At 55.3% G+C, this 22,160-nt stretch overlaps 1 protein-coding gene, 1 long non-coding RNA gene and 1 pseudogene across 2 annotated transcripts; 1 reads left to right on the forward strand and 2 right to left on the reverse strand.

Annotated features, from left to right (window-relative positions):
• LOC102107722 (ammonium transporter Rh type B pseudogene) lies at positions 1 to 1,386 on the reverse strand (annotated as a pseudogene).
• Positions 1,387 to 9,652: 8,266 nt separating this feature from the next.
• Positions 9,653 to 12,252, forward strand: LOC106628270 (uncharacterized). Its single transcript, XR_001331576.2, has 3 exons — positions 9,653 to 10,042; positions 10,141 to 10,434; positions 10,906 to 12,252. It is a non-coding gene; the product is annotated as an uncharacterized LOC106628270 (long non-coding RNA).
• A 5,375-nt stretch (positions 12,253 to 17,627) lies between these two features.
• Positions 17,628 to 22,137, reverse strand: SOX18 (SRY-box transcription factor 18). Its single transcript, XM_005524780.3, has 2 exons — positions 21,496 to 22,137; positions 17,628 to 19,941 (listed from the first exon to the last, which is right to left on the reverse strand). The coding sequence occupies exons 1-2, from the start codon at positions 21,896 to 21,898 to the stop codon at positions 19,091 to 19,093; spliced, it is 1,254 nt and encodes a 417-aa protein (XP_005524837.1). The 5' UTR covers positions 21,899 to 22,137; the 3' UTR covers positions 17,628 to 19,090.
• Positions 22,138 to 22,160: the final 23 nt, after the last annotated feature.

Raw genomic sequence — 22,160 nt, forward strand, 5'->3', positions numbered from 1 at the left:
CTAAACCTGCTCCTTCAGAGCCAGGGCTCCTTCCTCTGAGCTGTTGTCTGGCTCTGGGCTCTCAGCCTCATCCTGGATCTTAAAATACTGCGAGTCATCGAAGCAGAGCCGCTCGGGCGGCCGGGCCAGGCAGGGCAGCCGGAGAGCAGCACCGGTGAGCAGCCCGGCGAGCAGCGAGGCACCGACGGCCACCGCCAGCCCCGCTGCCTGGCACAGCGCCTGCCCGGCCACCCCCCTCTGTCCCTCCACCACCTCACTGGCATTGACCCCAGTGGGGGACAGCTGGGAGGGCTGGGGCCCAGAGGTGTCCTTGGATGCCACCAGGACGGCCACGACGCTGGCTGTGGCGCCGAGGATGCCGGGCAAACCGTGGAGGTTGTGGATGCCACACTGGTCGTGGAGCGTGAGCTTCCTCCGCAGGAGCGGACTGAGGAACCTGAAGCCGAGGACACACGCCACGGCCGAGAGGCTGCCCAGGGCAAGAGCAGCCACTGGTGGCATGGCCATGTCAGCCACCACGCCGATGGCCACCCCACCGGCCAGGCTGCCGTTCTGCAGGTGGCCGGGGCTGAGCTTGCCGTCCCCCTCCAGCAGGCTGGAGGCCACCACGGTGGTTATGGCACCGGCACTCATGGCCAGGAGGGTGTTCAGGATGGCGCGGTGCTGGGCATCGCCCGGTTGGCAGAGGACGGCCACGAAGCTGGGCCAGAAAACCCAGAGGATGAGTGTCCCCACTAGGGACATGAGGTCAGAGCTGGGTGTTGGGGTCTCCTTGGGGTGCAGTGGCTGCTGTGTTGCCCTGAACAGAGCCTTGGACACACCAAGGCCGAAATAGCAGGAGAAGACGTGGATCGTGATGGTGCCGCCCACATCCAGAACGCCCAGACAGGTGACGATGACCCACTCGCTGGCCAGGTAGATGGGGATTTCACAGGTGGCCATGACGAGCAGCTGGCAGGGGCTGGCCCTCCCCAGGATGGCCCCCACGGAGATGAGCACTGTCACAGCAGCAAACTCAGAGATGAGGAGTTTGTGGAGGTCCAGGTGGATCTGGCCATGGTGGAAGTGATGGAGCAGGCCCTGCAGCACCAGTGCCCACTGCATGGAGAAGTTGAGCAGGAGGAAGTTGTGGGTGAAGGCGCTGAACCCGTAGTGGGGCAGGAAGGCCAGGAGGAGTCCCAACCCCACCACCAGCATCACCTGGATGTCCTGGAAAAAGGGAAAGGTGCTGTAGACCTGGTTGGCCACCAAGTTGGTATCCTCTGCCTGTGCCGAGAGCTCATCATAGGTGACGAAGAGGGCAAAGAAGAGGAGCAGGGTGCCCTGGAAAAGCCCCAGGAAGAGGGGCAGGAGGCGACGGGGGTAGGTGGAGGGTGGCACAGCCATCCTGGAGCGGACAGGAGGGGATGGTGGTCAGTGGTCAGCAGGGCACTGGTGTGAGGTGACAGTCCAGCAGCGCTTCCAGGGTGTGCTCTGCTTGCTCCCACATCGGGGGTTTTATGGCCACGGTTAATTATTAACCCAAAATCCAAGTTTATGTTCCAGAAAAGGAGGGGTTTGCCCCTCCCCTCTTCAAACACAACACCCATAAAATAACCACATGTTCTTGTTTGGCCGCCATAAAAGTGGACATGAGGGACATGATGATTTTGAAGGGAAACAAGAAAAACCTGTGGTGAGGCAGATGAGGGAGAAGGAGCTTGGTGAGGAGCTGGCCAGGGGGCACCATGGCACTCACCACTGCTGAACTTATCCAGGAATGGGGACCTCCCTGCTGCAGCCCTGGAGTGATGCTGGCAGCTCAGACAACCCCAGCTCCCTCTCTGGCGCTGCCACATTCCACTCCAGGTTGGCTCTGGCACTGCCACCACCCCATTCTGCCTGGTTTTCCTTATCCATCACTTGGATTTTGTGAAGTGCCATAAAGCTCCAAAGTCAGGGCTGAAAAGATTATTTTCTCACAGGTTTGCATTGGCTTAAATGGCTGGAAATTCATTAACAATTAGCGCGCGAGAAAAACAAAGCCCAGAGCAGCCAAGCAGCTACCCTGAAGTTTCTGGGTTGCTGCTTAATGTGACATTTTGCCAGTGAATGTCTGGAAAAAAAAAAATTAAAAAAAAATATATGAGAACCACAAGAACAAAAGGCAGAAGGGTTGGTAAATATTTGTTCCAGAGAGGAGATATTTTTGTGCTGTCCCTGATCTCAACACCCCTGCCGCGGGCGCTGGCTCCGCGCCGCTCTTCGTCATTGTTACTGGAGGATGAGGCAGGCGAGGGCGCAAAATGGGAAACAATTGTTGAATAATCTGCACGAGGCTCCTCTGCCAAACCCTCCCCGGCCATTTTTCAACCCAAAGATGCTGGAAATGGGGGCAACAGAGAGGAGGAGGTGGTGCTTTGAAGGGAGTGCCTTTGATGGGTGAGGAGGGGTTGTGTTGTGCCCAAGCCATGGCCAGCAGCAACAGAGGGGTGGTGGGAGCAGTGGGGGTTTGGGGATGGGAGTTGGGATGCTTTGTCTGCCCCAAACACATCCCTGCTGCATCCTGGTGGTGCTAATGGCAGTGGATGCTCCTTTGGGGATTTCTCACCCAAGGAAATGTGGGACCGGGGTCTTCATGGTGCCATTTGGCTTCTTGCTGTCCCTGAGATGGCTGGAGATGGGATGGGATGGGATGGGATGGGATGGGATGGGATGGGATGGGATGGGATGGGATGGGATGGGATGGGATGGGATGGGATGGGATGGGATGGGATGAGTAGGCAGGATGCTCCCATTGCTCCTGCCTCTGCCTGCATAGGGGAACAGCCTGACCCACCTCCTGTGGCTGCTGCCAGCTCCCAGCTCCACCAGCCAGTGGTATGAAGGACAAAGGGATGCAGGCAAAGCCTCCCCCACCCGTAGCTGGTATAAAAAAGGAAAAGAAAGGGGTTTCAGCCCCCATCTCCTCACGTGTGACCCTTCACACACCACGCCAGCCCATCAAGGGGATTTTCAAGGAGCCAGCCTGGTACAGTGAAACCTCTTGGGCTGATTGTGGGTGACATACAAACCCAGGGAGATGCTTGGAGCAGGTTGTGTTCCTGTGATGGAGGAGCTGGGCTGCTCTTACAGGGCTGAGGAAGCATTTTGGCTCTGGGTCAGCAGGGGTTGGGCTCCTCTCAGTGTGGCTAGAGGTGGGTGCTGCCTGCTTGCTTCTCTCTTGCACCCCACAGCATCTCAGCCTGCCTCTTCCTTCTTTGGTCTGGGGCTTTTTTAAGGTGTGGTTAAATCAAATGCTAAAAGGAAAAGCTATGGATCAGCTCTTTTAAGAAACAGTGCTTGGAAGACTTCAAGGTTATGGCTCAGTGCCTCCTGCAAGGAGGAGGAGGAAGGTGCCGGAGGGATGCATCCTTCTGGAGCATCCCAGAACTGCCAGGTTGCTGGAGAGGACAAAGAGAACATTTGGAAGTTTGGGATGTAATAGTCTCCTGGATCTGGCCATCATCTCTGGCAAGGGGCAGAGCTGCAGGGCACCAGGAGGTTGGGGTCCCTCTCTGGACTCTGCCAGCTCAGGAGATGCTGGGGACACACGGGGAAGCTCCTGTGCAGGGCTGGGCTGCTGGACTCAGTGCTTGGGGACGGGGTTTGAGGGGGTGGCACGGCTCGGTCAGTGGGCATTTGGGGAATTGCAGGATGTCCTTGGACACATAGTCCTTTTCCACTTGGAAATCTTGCTCTGGCAGCACTTGGGGATTTGGGATGTTTCTCTGGGCTCCTGGGATTCCCCGTGACCCACAGCCCCTCACATCCCTACCAGCAGCACCCTCAGCTCTGCCACATCCACGGGGCCAACCACCACCACATTCCTTTGATGAGCTCTTGGGTACCACAGACATCTTCCCTTGGGAAAAGGCCATCCTGTGAGCCTTTCCACCTCCCAAACCACATGAGGCACAAAAATCAGTGATGCCCAAGTTCTCCCCAGACCAAAGACCCCACAGCCGAGAGGGGGGAAGCCCTGCCAGGTCGCAGATTAAAAAATAACCTTTATGGCACCCATAAAAGAAGGTCGAAATTCCAAGAGGTCGCTGGGAAGGTGAAAGTCCCCCCCAGCCCTGGAGCGCCCCTGAAGGCAGCGAATGATTAACCCCACAGTGCAGGGTGCACCACTGGGATGCCGCGGTCCCTGTGGGGAGAAGGTCCAATCCCTCCAGTAACATTTTCCAGGCACACCGAGTTTTCTCTTGGCACCAAAGGAGAAGGGATGGAGGAAGCATCTGGCGAGGGCCTGGGCAGCAGGGAGGGAGGGGAGCATTGAATTCCACCCCCCACATCCCCCTTTCACTGGGAGGGGGGCAGTTGTTTTATGGCAGGAGGACTGGGGAACCATTTTAGCAGGATCCACGCTGGGACTGCTGCAGGAGTACCCCGCTGAGGGCTGGATACAAAGAAAAGCTGAATTAACCGAGGGTCATATAAGGCAACAGGATCTGACAGATCTGAGCCAATATATGCTGGCAACAGCCAGTCCATGGCACTGTGAGAAACACTCCTGCAAATTTAACAAATCCCCATGGTCTAGAAAGTCATGTACAAGAAATTACTAATGAAGGGATCTAGTCATATCTGGATTTCCAGACGTTGGTCATGCTCCCACCGCGTTCTGCAGGCCATATAAGTACATGGATCTGAATCTCGGGTGCTGGAGACCGGGAGGGTTGTTACGATCGTCTTGCCTGACCTCCTGCGTCAGACGAGGGCTCCCGGCGAGGAGGGGATACCGGGCGGTGGCGGCTGGATCCTGCGGCCGTGCCGGGCTGGGGATGGATGGAGAGAGAAGCCTGAAGGGGAGCAAGGTTTGGGAATGCTGCCGTGGCAGTGGAGTGGCTGGGTGCTCCCATCACACACTGGCACCCAGGTGGGTGCTGGGGACCCGCTGCTGGCCAGGAGGGAGCGGGAGCTCCAAATTCATCCCTGCAGGGCAGCACCGTGTGATGGGAAAAAACTGCTGACAGCACCCCCGGCCTGGGCATCACTCTTTAACCCGCTGCTCCCTCCAGGCTGGAGCACCCTAAAATTCCCCATTCCCTAAAGAGCCTGCCAGAAAGCCGAGCTACCCGCGCAGCTCCCGCTCTTCCATCCGCTCCGTGGGTCCTACAACAACCGCCCTCCCGCTGCCCCAGGAGCCGGGAGCGATCCCCGGGGATGTTCGCAGAGCTCCGGACCAGCTGTGACCCCGGTGCCGGCTGTCAGGGGGCGGGCAGGGGGCCAGCCCCCTCCTCCCCAGCCCCTCGCAGCCGGGTCCTGCCGGGTGGGGGGGACACAAAGCCGAACAGACGTCACCCCGGCATCACGCGGTCCGAGTGGCCTTCTCCATCTTGTTAGCACATTGTGTAACACATGTGGAGGCGCTGGGACCGCACACGCATGCACTCCCCGATAGCCCAACCGGGGGGAAAAGAGGGAGGGGAAAAAAAAAAAAGAAATTAAAAAAAAAAGAAAAACCCAAGAAAAATAAAAAAAAAAAAAGGAAGCAATTTAAGCTTTGAATCTTTCTCTTTAAAATGTTCTCATGGCTTCATTAGAATTTGCAGCCACAGAGGCTTTGAAGAACATGGTATAAGGAGTGAAACATCTGGAAAAATTAGGATTAATGAAAACATAATTCCCAAGACTAAAGGAAAGATTAATCCTGCGTTACCACTTGTGTGTTCCACAGCTTTTCCCCAGCTCGTAACACTGAACTTATTAAATCGCCCTGAGCTGAGTTTTCCTTTTCTCTCTCCCTCCCCTATGGAGCCCAATGGAAGCAGCTGATGCCAAATGTAAGGATAACCAACTGTGCCGGCCAGCACTGGTGTGAGCACTCCTGCTCTGTGCCCAGGTGGGCACCCACGGCCCTGCTGACCTGCAGAGGGGTCCTGCCTGGTGCTGGGGGGGGTCCAGCGGGTTTTAGGGTGGTCTCTACTGGGCTGGTGGGTGCTGTACCCCACTGGGGCTGCACCTGCTCCTGCCTGGGGTCCTGACCAGCTCATGGGATGGGGGATGCTGGGGAGCTAAAGATAAATTAATGAGCCCCCTTCTCTGCTGCTGGATGCTCGGCCAGGGTGAGACTGAAGTGGCCCTGAGGTGCTGGTGTCTCTGTGAGAGCAAGGGTAGCCCTGGTGATGTGACACGCTGTACCATGCCACACCACTGCGCCATGTTGTGCCATACCAAGCTGTGCCACACCATTCCATGCTGTGCCATGCTGTGCCATTCCATGCTGTGCCATGCTGTGCCATTCCATGCTGTGCCATGCCATGCTCCAGGATCTGGGCTGTGACCAGGGGGTTGGGACATGCCAGCCCTGTGCCAGCTGGCAGTGTTCAGCTTTGCCACTGCAGTGCTGGAGGGTACTGGGGGGTCACATTGTGCCACCCCCTGTTCAAGCCCCCTGGACAGAGCTGGCCTGAAGTCTTGGGCAGCTCTGAGTGGAGCTCAGCCATGCTGTGGGAACCCTCTGGGGAAGATGCTCTGGGGTGACAGACCCTTTGTCCCTGTAAAATTCTGCAGCAATTCCTTTGCCACCAGCAAGTACCACTGGTGGGTGCTGGAGCTGGTTTGGGGTCACATCAAATGTTTGTCCCTGCAGCTTTATCACCACAGACACCGGTCTGCACAAACGGGTGGGGCCGGGGCGTGTCCCTCCGCAGACCAAGAGGCCGTGGAATCGTGATGCTTCTTGGGAAGAAGGAAAACAAGGAGAGCTCAGTCCATTATGTGTTCATCCATCCTGCCCTGGGCACAGGGAGGCACTGCCAGCTCCACACCTGGGCTGATCAGCCCAGCACAGCGATCCCAGCAGCTGGAGCCTGCAAGGATGCTCCGAACGATGGGGACAGAGAGCAGCACCCGTTCTGCGAGTCCCTGCTGGGATTTGGGTGGGCTCTTGCCTGCTGGGTGCTCCCCACGACGTCAGGGTGGGGGAACCAGAAGTTTGCTGCATTCCCTCCTTGCCTCATACCCCGGATTATGCCAGGACTGCATCTGGACGGGGCCAAAGGTGTGTTTGACCCATGCACGAAGAACAGGGCTCGTTTGCCCCAGGTCTGGTGGAAAAAGGCTGCTTTGCCCCACACACGGAGAGCAGGAGGAGGCAGCGTGCCCTGGCCACACCCCAAGAAGGGGAGGCTCCCAAGGGCCTCAACAGAACCCCTTTCTCCCTCCTTCCCACGCTGCTGTCCCACTCAGCTCCAGCTTGTTTTCCAGAGAGGAAACCGACAACCTTGCTCTTATTTTTTTCTCTATATAATTTTTTTTCTTTTCTATTTTCTTTTTTCTCCCAGTGAGAGCGGCGGGGCCCAGCTGGGGGCAGCGGTGCCGGCGGGCGCCAGGTGCCGGCGGGGCGGCTCGGGAGGTGCCCGCCGGCCGCGGGGGGACAAAGCCGGCGACGGCCCGCGGTGCTCGGGGCCGTATTGTGTGAGCGAGGAGGAGATGGATGAAGGTCACATCCTGCCGCTCTTCCGATGCCCGGCATCAGGAAAAAGCTGCGCTTTGTAAATATAAAAATAAACAACAAACTCTTCCCCCCATTTACCACCTTCCCCCCGCCCCAAAGAAAACAACAACAGCCCCCGCGGTATCGCAGCCACCTGCTCGGGGAAGTGATTTTTCATATAGGCAGGAAACGGGGGTCTAATTAAATCTGGGGTCAAGAACATAAAGGGAGAACGAGGTTTGTTTAGAAGACCTCGAGGAGGGTGGGAGGGGGATGCTCAGCAGGGCTGTTGGGGAACCATAGGGCGGTGTTTTGGTGGGGCTGGGGGAGAAAGGGGAAATTAGGGGTGTTTTGTCCCCAGGATGGGTGGCAGGGCATCAGCTTCCTCCTGCCAGCGGGTCCAGCGTGCCACAGCGGACAGTGCTGGCAGTTCGGTCCTCACCAGGGCAGGGATGCTCTGGGGCACTCCTCACTCTCCCTGTTCCCCTGCGGGTAGAGAAAGGAGCCCGGGGAGCTTCACACTCAGACCTACAAGAGTGTCCCCAAGCCTTCAGCGAGATCATATGAGGTTCCTGTTTCACAAGACGGAGGATGGCATTTCCATTGTGCTCGCCGGGGATGTGTTGCAACGGGGCAGCCGCTTCCATCCTTTGTCCTCCTCCCCGCAGAGGAGGAGTCTCAGCCTCTGCCAGGGTGACCCGTCACACCCTTCCCCCCCCCAGCCACCAAATTTGGCTCCATTGGCCTCGGCAGCCCTCCTCGGCGGGTCCCGTCCGCAGGCATCGCCCCACCGCCAGCGCTCTCCGGCTCCAAAGGCGCCTCCTTGCAGCCACCGCGCTGGGTGCCCTCGGCCGGGGGTCCCCACCAGGTTAGGGACACTCCGGGAGGGTGATACCCACCCCGAGCTGCTCCCAGCGCTGACCCTGGGGTGCTCCGGCTGCCTTCCCCCTCCCGCTGCGGGGCTCCTGCCTAATTTTCACCACCAATTAATAAACGAGGGACTGACCCCACCAAAGCTCAAGTGGAGAGCCCTGGGTGCTGGCAGCAGCCCCAGCTCTCCGGGGTGATGCCACCCCTCTTCCAGGCCCGCAGTGGGCAGCTTCCAGCTTTTAGGAAGCACTGCAGACCTTTGCCTTTGGGTCGGGTGCTCCCAGCCCGGACCCGGTTTCTATTCCCCGGCTGGGGTGTGCCGAATATAAAAGTATCACAGCATTGTTATGAAAAATAATTCAAACCCACCAAAAAGGCCAGCAGCAGATGGAAGGGCGAAATCGGAGCAATCCAGGCTGGCTGTAACCCTTCGTGGGCAGGGAAGGCAGGGCAGGCAGGGGATCAGCATCCACATCCCAGCCCTGCCGCTGGTGCTTGCGGGTATGGAAGGGAAGGTGAAGAGCTGAAAGTGTCCCAGTGCAGACTGTGGGCAGGACACGGAATGATTTCCCATGGGAAAGGGGAAACTCGTGCCTGGAGGCTCATAAAACAGCCAGATTTTCGGACAGGCTTTAGGGATGCTGGGGAGTGCCGCCATCCCCAAATTCCTGCTGAAGGAAGGTACATGCAACCTGGGCATCACTCAGCTCGGTGGCTGCCCATCCCCACACTGCAGCGGGGCGTCAGGTCCCTTCCGTGACCACTGATGGGACGCAGGTGCCACCCACCCCACTGGGTGTGTGTCCCCTCCCTGCCACCAGCATCCTGCCGCCCAGCCGGGTACCACGAGCGGCGCTGGGGACGAGGACGCGTCCCCAGCCTCGGGCCTCGCTCCAGCTGGGCGCTGTTTTGTAAGGACTCCTGGGCCTCTGCGGCGCAGAGATAAGCCCAAGAATTCGCCGTCAGTTCCAAATATCCCGTCCGCTTCCTCCCGCCGTCCTCGCCGCCGCTCCAGCCCGCTTGTCTCATTTCCGCAGCAGCGTGCTGGGGAGCGCTTCCTGTTTTCCCCCCGGCCCCGGGGCGGCGGCGGGGGCCGAGGGGCGCGGGGAGGAAGGGCAGGACAATGGGCGCAGGTCGGCACGGGCAGCTGCCCATCGCCCGGGATGGGGGCTCCTCGGTGGCCCGGGATGGGGCGAGGGAGGGGGAAGGCGGATGGCAGGTGTCAGCGGCGGGGATGTGGGTCCTGGGCTGAGCTGAGATTGCGGTTGGGGTTTCTTTCCTTTCCTTTCCTGACTGCTTTTTTTTTCCTTCTTTCTTTCAAGAGCTTTTCTGTAAATCAACCCAAGCTCCCTCGAGAGCATCGTCTCTGTGCCGCAGTGGGAGCCCCTGCTCCAGCTGGGCATGAGGACGGGAGTGAAGCCGGGTGGAGCACAGCCCTGGGCGGGGGGACCCTGCCCTCTATGGGGCAGTGGGTCGCCCCACCGAAAATCACATTTTAGGGTCCCTCCAGTCAAACCACCCACCACAACCCTCTTCTCCCCAGCCACAGCACGGGAGAGCAGCATCCCCACGGGACTGCCACCTCCCAGGAGCTGTGTCACGGGGCAGGAGGTCAGGATGTGGCTACCCCATCCCAAACTGCAGCTCTGAGACAAGGAGGGTCCATTTCGGAGCTCTGCTCGCTTGGAGCTCAGCGACCTCCTGCCACAGGTAGGACCAGCCAGAGTGTCCCCCCATTTTTGGGGCTCCTGTCCCCCGGTCCTGTGTGAGTGTGAGTGTTTACTCGGTGCCTTTCTCACCGCTCGCAGCGTGGCAGGAGTTATTCAAAGGCGGGCGGAAGCGAGCGCAGCAACTGAAACAACAATGAAAAGGAAACGGAGCTCGAAAAATTCTCCGTTCATAAATCAACTGAACTGCAGGTGATCCCTGGGCAGGAGCGAGCTGAGGAAGAGACACGGCTCGGCTCGGCATGGCCAGCAGCCAGGCAGGCTCCGGCCCCCCAGGCAGGGATGGGGGAGGCCGGGATTTCCCAGGGTGGTCCTGAGTGGTGCTGGGATCCGTGTCCATGTCCCCGGGGCTGCACATCAGGGACTTTGAGGCAGGTGAGGTGCAAGCGTTGCTGGGTTTATTTTTATTACCAATTTTTATTGTACATCTGGGTGAGAATGGTGAAGCCGTGCTGGGTGGAGTGGGTTTGTGGGGTCAGCGTTGCACACACACACACAGGCACACGCCTCCTTTCCCGGCCAGAGGAATGCAAAAAGCCCAGGGAACTGATGGAGTTTGGGGACCATGCCACAGCCCCTTGTGGCCAGCAGAGTGGGGGGGATATCGTAATTTTGGTGCTTGAAGGGTTGCAGAGCAGCCTCATGCTCTTTAATCGTCTCCTGCCTTTTTGGCTTGAAATTCATCACTTTGGAAGCAGAGAAGCCAAAAAGGTGTGGGTGAGCATGGCTCCAGTCTGTGGCTGTGCCATGAGAGATGTTTGGGTTAACGGGAGATGATCCAGGGTTCTCGGCAGCACCAGGCCATGGCTCCTTGCTGGGATCTCATAAAGGCTTTTTCCTCCTTAGGAAATAGAGCTGCTGGATTGGGACGAGCTCCTCAGTGCTGGCAGCATCTCTGCATGGGCAGGGGATGGGCATGGTTGGAAAAAATCTCCCCCTCCTGCCTCCAGTTGTGTCCTGCAGCATCTTGCTGCAGGCAGGATGGGGGCCAGTTTGGACAAACCTAGCTGTCCCCTCCTAGCTGTGCCCTCTGCCAGTTTCTGTAAGCTGAGACCCAGTCCTGGGGACACCAAAAGGAATTTATGCTTTTGGGACCAGTGGATGGCCCCAAGGACCAGGCTGGTGGCAGTGGGCTGACCTTACAGCAGAGGAAATGATCCAGTTGTGTTCCCCGCACTGGGAAAGCCAGGAGAGATTGCATGTCCCCTTCTGCTGCTATCTGTCCTCCCTCCTGTGAATTCCCTGTCATCTTGTCTTTTGGCAGAGCTGGAAAACTGGGAGACCACCGTAAATAAATCCTGTGTCTTTAAGCTGTTTTGTACAGTACAAGAAAATGCACTCGTTGAATTACAGCTTTTTAATCAAATACATGTAACCATGTCACTTAAAGTGCTCGCGAAAAGCAAGGAAAAAAAAAACCCAACACAATTGGAAGAGTACGATATTAAAACCAGCTGCCTGCTTACCCCCACCACAGTTAATAGTTTTTGAATGTTCTGAATGAGAGAGAAACCAGAGCCAAGCTCCACTTTCATGTCCATCTTTCTGATCAAGCCCTGTCAGACGGGGGGGCCGGGCAGCCTGGCACAGAGGCGGGGGATGCGGGAGGGCTGCACTCCCTTGTCCTGCCGCTTTGCCCATCCCTTCGGGCTTTCTCCCTGTGTTGATGGGATGTGGGAGCCCACCATCTTCCTGCCTGCCTGGGACCCAGCCTGGAGATGGGAGCACAGGTTGCCCAAGTCATGCAGAGGTGAGGGATGCTGCTCTGGGACATCACCACCATGTTATGTGTCCCCTCCTGACCAAATTTTACCCAATTCTACCTCTTGATGCTTATTCCTGCAAGTTGGCATCACTGCTCGTCCCCCAGAGGCACTGTGCTACCTACAGCATCCCTTCCTCTGAGCGTGCCAGCACAGTCCATGGTGTCACATCCCTGTGCCCCATTCCCTTGGGACACACATGCCAGGACCACCTCAACGCCTGCCTCTGGCCTCACTGGCCACCGACCCCCCGGCCAGCACAGCCTGCCAACCACCCGAGCTGCGCAGTTCCCCCGCAACGTGGACCAATGCTCATTAAGCATGAGGCAGAGACCACCAAATATGTCAAAACACACTTAAAATTTATTGTTTCATACCATACGTTTGAGTCTCTTGAACGCTGGCCAGTGTTTCTCCCTCTCCGCGATGGGGCCTATCTGCTGTCACCGACGCTTCGCGTATATGTATAGCCCGCTTGCTTGCTGGCTTTTTTTTCCCTCCCCCTTCTTTCTTTAAATGCAAAATACAAACAATTGATGGAAAATGTACATTTGTTCCATATGGGACGGTCGGAGTGTGGAGAGGAGCCAGCAGAGGCATTTTTAGGCAGACTCCTCTCTCCAGCGGATGGCTGGATGGCTTCCCAGAACGGCCCCGCGCGGCCTGGCCTGACTCTCCTGACGAGCTTCAGACGCTCTGTGACGCTCCCACGACGGTGGGGGGAACGTGATTCAGTTCCCTGAAGGGATCAACCTCCCTGGGCTGCCGAGCACAGGAGGAGGGAGAAGCTTCCACCAAAACCACTGCAACATCCCGGAAGGGTTGAGCTCGGCTGCGCGGGAGGCGATGGGGAGACTTGCTTTAGGACTTGCATAGGAAGCTGAGTTAGGCTGGTTGGGTTGTGTTGGGTTATGTTGGGACAGGTTGACTGGGTCCTTGAGATAGGTTACATTGGATTGAGATTGGCTGGGGTGGGTTAGTTTGGTTGGGTTGGTTTGGGTTGGGTTATGCTGGGCTGGGTTGGGTTGGTTTGGTTTGGGTTGGGTTGGTTTGGGTTGGGTTGGGTTATGTTGGGTTGTGCTGGGCTGGGTTGGGTTGGTTTGGTTTGGTTTGGGTTGGTTTGGGTTGGGTTGGGTTGGTTTGGGTTGGGTTGGGTTATGTTGGGTTGTGCTGGGCTGGGTTGGGTTGGTTTGGGTTGGGTTATGCTGGGTTATGCTGTGTTGTGCTGGGTTGGGTTGGGGTGGGCTGTGTTGCTTTAGGTGCACTGGGTGGGTTGGGTTAAGTCGTGCTGTGTGGGCTGTGTTGGGTTGTGTTGGATTGGATTGGACTAGGTGACTTCCGGGGAACCCTCCCAACCCTTCCATGAACCTTTGGCCTCCTGGTACACCACAGCATTGCTGAATCACCTCAGAAGAGAAGGACAAAGTGGTTCTGACAGATGTTGTGGGGCTCAGTCAGCTCAGAGCCAGTGAGGAGAAGGAGCCCCCATAATCCCTCATGGTTCACACAATGAAGCCTAAACCTACCTCCTTCACAGGGACTTATCCTCCTCATGGGGACCCCAGCATGGTGCTGGGTGAGCAGACGTTGGTGTGGGGCTGGGGACTGGGGGTCCAGGGGCTTGTGGTGGCCCTAAGGCAGGGGAAGAAATGTGAGGACTGGTGGGGGCAACGCTGGGAGCTGTGTGGGGACAACCAAAGCTCCACAAGGGATGTAGAGGCTGAATTTCACAGCAAGAAAAATGCTAAAGCATTTCAGGCTGCACAGATTTCCCAGGGCACATTAAGCACTCCTTGTTGGCTTTTCTTTTCTTTTGCAAAACCTGTAATGTTTATGACACCCCAGCTCCTGTTCCCTGCAGGCAGCTGCCCTCCCCTGCCTGCAGAGGATTCCTGCTGCCAGGAGCAGAGCTGGGGGGGCACCCAGCCTCACCCAAGTGTTCCTGCTGCCCGGCAGCTCTGGGCATGGCGCAGAGGAAACGGGGCCTTTCCTGTCTGCAAGGAGAACTGAGATTTCCAAACATTTCCTTTCCCAAACTGAGCTGCAAAGAAGAAAATTAGGGAAGGCTTGAGAACTTTGCTTCTGCTTGACCAGGAAAAGTTGTTCTGGGAACATTTGAAAACTTGCTTTGCATTTCAACCTTTCCCCTTTGGTTAACCTCCCACCACAGAATGCCATTACCTCTCCAAAGGTTTTGCCTCCTGTCTAAAAAAAACCTGGAAAGTTTTTTTTTTTCCAATGCACTTTTTCTCGAGCCAGGAAATGTTTTGGAGCTGTTTCCCACAAACAGATTTGCGTGATTTTTTTTGTTTTCTTTTCTGGAAGAGGGGGGAAAAATATAAATCCCACCACTTTGGTCTAGAGCAGCTGCCTGGTGCCACAGTGGGGAACCAGCACCAGCAGCTTGTTCCTTCACTCAGAGATGCCCCCATGCCAAACACCCAAAATACAGGGATCAAGAGGCTCTAATTCCCTGTTCATCCCCACCAGGATGACTTCATCAAGGCTGTTGTGTCAGTGTTCCCACCCTGACGGTGAGCTCTGGGCTGGGATGGCTGGGGCTGCCCTGGGGCTGCCTCTTGCCACCCTGCTCATCCCGCTTGCCCCTGGATATGCCACGGCCTCGGCAGTGGGAACAGCGAGCCTGGAGCCGAACGCTGCCGGGCCAGGCTGGCAGGCACATGAGGTTTTAATATTTGTTTGGGTGATGTCATCGAGCGCTCCGTAACGCTGTAAAAAATCCAGAACGTCTATAAAGCTGATCCCTGAACCTCCAGCAGAACACACACACACACATGGGTTGTGCATATGGATACCCATGGATATCCATGGATATGGACATGGACAAACACACGTGCACACGGAGGGGTGCATATATGGATGTGTGATGTACACACACAGATGCACCTCCGTGTGTGTGCACAGACATATCCACAGAGGGATGCACGCATGGATACACATGGAGCCACACGTGGATGCGTGTGCAGGCTCAGACACACAGAGGGACAACAAAAAAGATGCACAAAAAGGAGCAGCACACTCCTGTGCAGAGGTGCACACGCATGGCTACACGCATGCACACACACAGCCCACCCAGATGCAGGCACACGGATATCCAGGGATGCACACACACACACACAAATGCCTGCACGCACGGATAATGCACACAGGGATGGGTGTGAACATGGATGCATGCAGTGCTGCAGGTACACATGGGTGCTTGCACACGCTGATCACACCAATGCTTGCACATGTACAGGTTTGCACATGGATGTGCAAACACACACAGTCACACGTGTGTAGAATCCATTGCCCCGCACCCCCAGGGGACACGGAGCAGATGCCACCTTCCCTTAAAGCCCAGGTAGTTCCTGGCATCGCCTTGCCCTCTCCCTGCATCCTGGGAAAGCCGGCAGGATGGCCTGTCAGGTTTTCCATTTACCTGTCAAGTACCTTCTCCATATTTCTGCAGTAACGACCTGCTAAAAGCCCCTCGCTCCTCCTCCCAGGCCCAAAACCATCCGGCCTTGAGCTTTGGAGAGATTAAGTCATAAAAATCGGAAGGGGCTGTGCAGTAACAGCCCCAGCCTGAGCCATAACGGCAGTGAAATCATCCCCAAACTATGTCAGCTCCAGCCATTTCCAGTCCCACGTCACACCTGAGCCACCGGCATGCAGTGAAAGAAAACACTGGGAGATGATTTCCTGGCCCCAGAGCAGCTGTACAGGGACAGAGGGAGGGGAAAGATTAAAATAATATATATATGTTATATATATATATATATATATATATATATATAAAAGTAACATATAAAATATTGAATATAAATATTTACAAAATATATTTTGCATATTAAATATACAAATATAAATATACACATATGTATATATAAATACATATGTATATATAAATACATATGTGTACATATAGGTATATATGTACATATATATATACATGTATATGTAAGTATACAAATATATATAAATATAAATTCTAGTATATAAAAAATACAGATTAATATAGAATGAATATATAAGATATGAAACAAGATTTAAAATTATGAAAATATTATGTAAAAGAAGTGGTGTGGTTAAAGCCCATCAAGGAGCCAGCACAATTCCCAAGGACCCAGCACCTCTCCCAGGTTCAGCTGAGCCCTTTGCCCTGATGGAGCTGGATCAGCTCCTGTGTTACCAGTTTCACTGGATTTGGAGGGGGGACAAATCCTGTCCTGGCCATGGCTGAACCGTGAGGCTGCAGCAGTGACACTGTGGAGGGGTGCCTGCCCAAACCACTGTTGTACCAGCACAAACCAGGTTGGTTTGGGACACTTATTGATAAAGTTGATGTCAAAACAGTGAGTTTGGGTGAAAAGGGCTGTGTGGAACACCAAGGGATAGTAGGAGGTGGCATCTTTTGGAGTCTGGCACAGGTCTTTCTGCCTGCTGATATCTGCTCTGGTTTTTTTTCCTCTCCCCTTTCCCTTCCCTTTTGTTTCCCTGTGGGGTAGGGCTGGCCAGCAAGCTGGGGCTTTCACAGTGGTTGTGTCTTTAAGGTGGTGCAGTTATGGATGCAGTTATGGATAGGAATGAGCATCCATTGCAGCTTTCAGTACCTGCTGTAGCCCCACAGCAGCTTTCTGGGGCATAAACCACAGTGTGGTTTGGGATGGAAAGGACCTTAAGAGACATCAAGTTCTAATCATTTGCCATGTGCAGGGACACTTTCCATTAGACCAGGGTGCTCCAAGCCCAATCCAACCTGGCCTTGGACACTTCCAGGAACAGGGCATCTGCAGCTTCTCCAGAAACCTGTGCCAGTGCATTACCACCCTCATTCTAAAGACTTCTCATATCTAATCTAGATTGACCTTCCTCCTTCAATTCAAAAACCACAGTGAGCTAGCACAGTCTGAACCATGGGGAAAGAAGGGAATTTCTGCTGCAGAAAAGTGACTTCACATTTCCACGATGTGATGGACAGCGGCTCTGCCCGGCATGGAGGGGCAGCTGGACGAGGACCGGCCTGCTCACCGCTGCTTTGAACCGCAGGAAGTGACCGCATCCATGCCTGGAAGGTACCTGGAAGCTGGGGGCTGGAAAATAACTCAGGGCTTTCTTCTTCTCCCCCCTCCCTCATCTCCTTCCTCCCAGGCCGCTTCAGGGAGCGGAGCGGGATGGAGCCCATAGCCGGCTGCTTCCTTTCATAGTCATCGGCGGCAGCACAGGATGCTTCTCATTTGGTGTTGTGTTTGTTTGCTGCAGCGCGGGTTCTGGCACCCGCCGGGCGCCCGCCAGCCCTCCCGTGTAGGTAGTGAGGTCATTTTTCCATGTATTCCCCCTTTTTACATACTGTATATGGAAAGACAATGAAGCGCCTTTGTGGCGTTCCATGGGAACGCGTCGCCAGCCCCCGGAGTGGTCCCGTTTATTAGCGCTTCACATTCAACAACAACAAAAAAAAGTGAGTCAGGATTGAGTCCTGTTAACACTAATGTGAATTTAATTTAGGAGAAGCTTGAAAATTAATGTCATTTGTTAAATATCCATTTCCCCTAAAAGGCAATTCTTTGCCAACAACAACAACAACAAAAAAACCTCTTCTTCTATTCAATTTTTTCAAATTATTTTTTTTAAACAGCCTTTTTTGGCGATATCAGCCTGGTTTAAATCACTTGGTGCTCAAGGAACGGATGCCACCGGGTTTTAAGCAACAGATTGTTGTTCCTCCTTTTCAAACTGAACAAAAAAGCTCCCAGTAAATCATACAGTGATTCACAGGAGGGGGATGAAGCTCCGGCAAAGCACCAGCAGCTCCGAGCAGGATCCGGCTGGGCATGGTGACGGCTCGGCAAGACCGCCACTGCTGGAGCCAGGAAGCAGCCAGTGAAGGCCAGGAGGAAGAAAGGCTCTGGTACAAGGAGTTTTCTTCCATCTCCGAGGACTGGAGAGAAAGCATTGGAGCAGCCTGGCTCTATTTTTGGGGGGTTTCATGGGAAAACAGGGTGAGCCATGGGGACCACGTATAGATGTGCTGCCAGCCTGCCAAAACAATGACCGCACCAAGGCTCGTTTTGGAGGAGGATATCACATGTTTTATTATATTTTAATCTGAGAACAGCTGCTTTTCCTGCTGGGAGCATCTCTGGGTGGCACGACACGGTGCTGTGGGGCTGCTGCCAGAATCCTATCCCATCCCATCCTATCCCATCCCAAGCCACCATCCTGTGCTGAGCCGGGCAGAGCCGCGCTCGCGGAGCCCGAGGCGGCTGATGGGGCGGGCGGGCGGCAGCTTGGAAATTAATACATTTGCCAGGTTGTCAAAACATTAATCAACGGATACAAAAATCTGGAAATGGTTGGGACAACATGTATTTGCGGAAAATATGTGTTCACACAACAAGCACACAAGATGGGAACAATTATATGAAGATGTTTTAATAATTAACCAGAATAAAACAGTTTGCTCTCCATACAGTTCTAGACAATAAAAGTGTTTGCAGTCATATTTTTCTTTTGTACAAAATTCCAGTCAGTTGTTCCTCAATATTTACATTATCATTCCCTTTTCACAAAATATCTCCTTTTTTCCCCCCTTCCTTTTTTTTCTTTAAATCCAGCTTTGCTACATAAATGCTTTAGATCTCATGGATATCCCTTGATTCCTTTTTAAAAAGTCTAATAAAAAAAACCCCAAAAGACATTAAATACCATTTTATATATAAAAATGCTTAGTAAAAATATAGTTTTGTTGCCCAATTAAAATATATTGCTGAGAATACAGTAAAAACTGTCCTAAAGCCCACCCCTAATGGGCGCCGACTCTTTAACAGCCCTGGCAAAGTCTTTCTAAAAGCTTTTTCCCCCTAAAAGTTTGCCTGTCCTTGGGTTAAATACTGGGGACAGGTCACACTTTGGCTCATCCTGGTGTGATTGTTTCAGGCAGGATTTACTGGAAATGGCTTGAAAATGCCCCTTGGAGCTGGTGGGAGCTGGAGATGTGCCCTGCCGAGGGCTGGAGCGGGGAGCACGGCGGGGAAAGGCGTCTATCTGTGTTATATAGTTATACGGTATATCAGTGAGTTCAGCATGGTCTGTCTCTAAAAAAAATTAAAAAAAAATCAAAATTAAAAAAAACAAACAAGAAAGCGATGCATTTAATGAGATACTCTAAATATGATGGAGCTCGTGGTTAAAGGAGGATGGCTTTTTGTTTTTAGAGGAGAGTCGGGGCTCTCCTGGTGCGCGCATTGGATGGTGGGATCAACCTAACCGGTGATGCAGGGGCTATAGTAAACAGCACTGCTGGCATCGGACAGGGCGGATATCAAACTGCTCTCCTCGCAGGAGATGCTTCTAGGAGTCACTTTGGACAGGGAGACATGGTAAGGGAGGCCCGAGGCTTCGGGACGAGTCCTGCTCATGTTCAAATACTGGTCAAACTCGTTGCGGTCAACATCTGTCCAGAGCTCGGTTTGGTTCAAGTGATCCACGCTCTCCATGTGGTGGGCTTCAGGCGGGGGAGACAGCTGGCCCAGGTGGGCTGAAAGCCCGTTCTGAGTTCCTGAGCACATCTGGTTGTAGTAAAGGCTGGAGGGATGGGGAGTCCTCATGGCGTCGGCCAAGTGTGAGGGGGTCTGCGTGTAGGGCACGGCCACGTCCCGCCCCATGCACTTCTCCTGGGGAAACTCCATCTGATGATGGTGGTGGTAGCCGCGAAAGGGCATCATGTTGCAGTCATCCTGCATGTGCGGAGGGAAAAACGCCGGCTCGGTCTGTTCCAAGACATCCAAGGGAGACATCTCAGGAGTTGGCAAGCCATAGTTTTCAATATCCGACCCCATGGAGTGGAGTTCTCTGAAGTGGTTAAGTGGGGGAGGCTGGGGGTGGCCCGGCTGGCTGCCACCATGGTGACTCATGCTGAAGTTGTCACTGCAAGGCTGGGAAAGGTTATGCAGGAGGATATTGGGTTCCATCCTCTTGATTTTCTTGGCTTGCTTCTTTCTCCTTGGGCGGTATTTGTAGTTGGGGTGATCCTGGAGATGCTGGATTCGCAGTCGCTCTGCCTCTTCCACGAAGGGACGCTTGTCGCTGGCGCTCAGCGCTTTCCACGATTGGCCTGGAAGAGGAAAGAGAAGCTCTGTGAGAGTGGCTCAGCCACCCGGCACTGGCCAGGACATGGGGACACGCAGGGAGAGGCAGCCCAGGGATGAAGGGCTCCTGCAGATGGCTTGGCACCTGAGCAGGGTCTCACTGCTGGCACCAGGAAAGGCTGGGGAATGGGTTCCCAAGCCAGGCTGTTCCCTTGTCTCAGAAGAAGGCTTGGGCAGTGCTCAGCACTTCAGTGGTGGGAGAATGGGGGTACGTGGGGTGGGAACCCCTCTGCCAGGGCTGGGGATTCTGCCTCCCACTGCCCCTTGGTACAGTCCACATCCTGCTTCCCTGCATCTCACATCCATAGCCTGCACCTCTGCAGACCAAATCACCAATCCCAAAAACTCACAGCACCATATCCTGAATCCCACATCCCCACACCCTGCAGCCCCATGTCTCTGCATCCTGCTGCTCTGTCTGGCCATATCCTGCTTCCCGTAGTCCCGCATCCTGCAGCTCCATTTACCCATATCCTGCTTCCCGTGTTCCCACATCCCGCATCCTATGGTTGTGCATCCCGCATCCTGCAGCCTGTATTCCCATATCCTGCACCCCTGCAGCTGTGTACCCCTCAGCCCTGTATCTCTGCATCCCGCAGCCCTGTTTCCCTGCATCTTGTGTACATGCAGCTCCGTATCTTCACATCCTCATATCCCACAGCCCCATATTCCCACATCCTGTAACACCACATCCCACAGCCCTTGATCCAGTCCTGCATCCTTACAGCTCGCATCCCTGCAACCTGCAACTGGTAGCCCTTCATCCCAAATCCCTAAAGCTTGTGTCCCACAGCTCTTTAACCATGCAGCCCATAGCCCTGCACTCCCCAGCTCTGTATCCCACTGCACCCCATCTTTGTACCCCAGCCCCTGCACCCTCATATTCTTGCATCCTGCAGTCCTGCACCCTTGGAGTCTGGCTAGCAGAGCTCCATATCCCTGCATTCTACAGCTCGCTGCCTTGTATCTGTGCAGTCTGCATCCCACAGTCCTGGACACTCACAGTGCACATCCCAAATCCCTGTACCGCTTCATCCCACGCTCCCAGCCCTGAATCCCTGTTGCTCAGCAGTTCGCATCTCCAGCTCTGTATCCCTGCATCCCACTGCCTTGGTCTATCAGAACGAAACCAAACTATGCCTACACCCCCAGCCCTGTACCCCCACATTCTGAACCCTGTACCACTGCATCCTGCAGACCTGCACTCTTGCAGCCCACATCCCCAGACCTGTAGCTCTGTATTCCTGTATTCCCAGCCCTGTACTCCCACATCCCTGTCTCCTCAGCTCGATATCCTCCCCATCCCACAGCCCTGGACTCTTGCAGCCTGGATCCCCAGCCCCGCGTCCCCATGTCCCTAGCTCTGTAAGCCGGCATCCCGCAGCCCTGTACTCTTGCAGCCCGCATCCCCAGCCCCGTAACGCAGCATCCCCGCATCCCTAGCTCCATACTCCCGCATCCCCAGCCCCGCACCCGCATCCCCGCGCCCCCAACCCTCCTCCCGCTCCCCTCCCGCTCACCCAGCATCTTGCTGAGCACGGCGTTGTGCAGGTCGGGGTTCTGCTGCGCCAGCCTCTTGCGCTCATCCTTCGCCCAGACCATGAAGGCGTTCATGGGCCGGCGGATGCGGGAGTCCTCGGCGGCCTTGCCCTCGGGGCGGCCGGCCGGGGGGCTGTATCCATAGCCCGGCTCGGGGCTGGGCGTGCGGCTGGGGGCCGCTCCGGGGGCCGCGCCGCCGGGGCCGGGGCCGAAGGCGAAGCCGGGCTCGGGGCTGGGCGTGCGGCTGGAGGGGGAGGCGGCTCCCGGGGGGCGCGGGAAGGCGAGCCCGGGCTCAGCGGCCGGCACGGCGGCGGTGACCCATGAACAGTCGCCCCGGGGTTGCGGTATCTCCTCTCGGCAGTAGTTAGACTCAGATATATTCATTCCAGCTGGACAGCACTTTGTGTCCGACCCGACCGGGTGCCGGAGAGAGAATCGGGATTCCTGCCGCGTCCCACCGGGTCCAGCACCGCCGAGCAGCCGCCCGCAGTTCGCCTCCCTCGCCTGCCTTCGGGGGACTCGCGCTCGCCTGCGTTTGTTTTGGTTTCTTTTCTTTTTTTTTTTTTTTTCCCCTATCTTTTTTTTATTTTTTCCCCCCTTTCCCCCCAAAAAAAAAACTTTTGGGATGATGCTGGGCTGGAAGGGG

The sequence above is a fragment of the Pseudopodoces humilis genome, chromosome 19, assembly GCF_049639895.1.
Source record: "Pseudopodoces humilis isolate 2021_Gansu_Grassland_sample_001 chromosome 19, ASM4963989v1, whole genome shotgun sequence".
Classification (NCBI taxonomy): Eukaryota; Metazoa; Chordata; class Aves; order Passeriformes; family Paridae; genus Pseudopodoces; species Pseudopodoces humilis.

Coding starts and splice junctions, on each gene's coding strand:
- SOX18 (XM_005524780.3), bottom strand. CDS start 21,898: ATGAATATATCTGAGTCTAACTACTGCCGAGAGGAGATACCGCAACCC. Junction 19,942..21,495: donor CGTGCTCAGCAAGATGCTGG/GTGAGCGGGAGG, acceptor TTCCTCTTCCAG/GCCAATCGTGGAAAGCGCTG.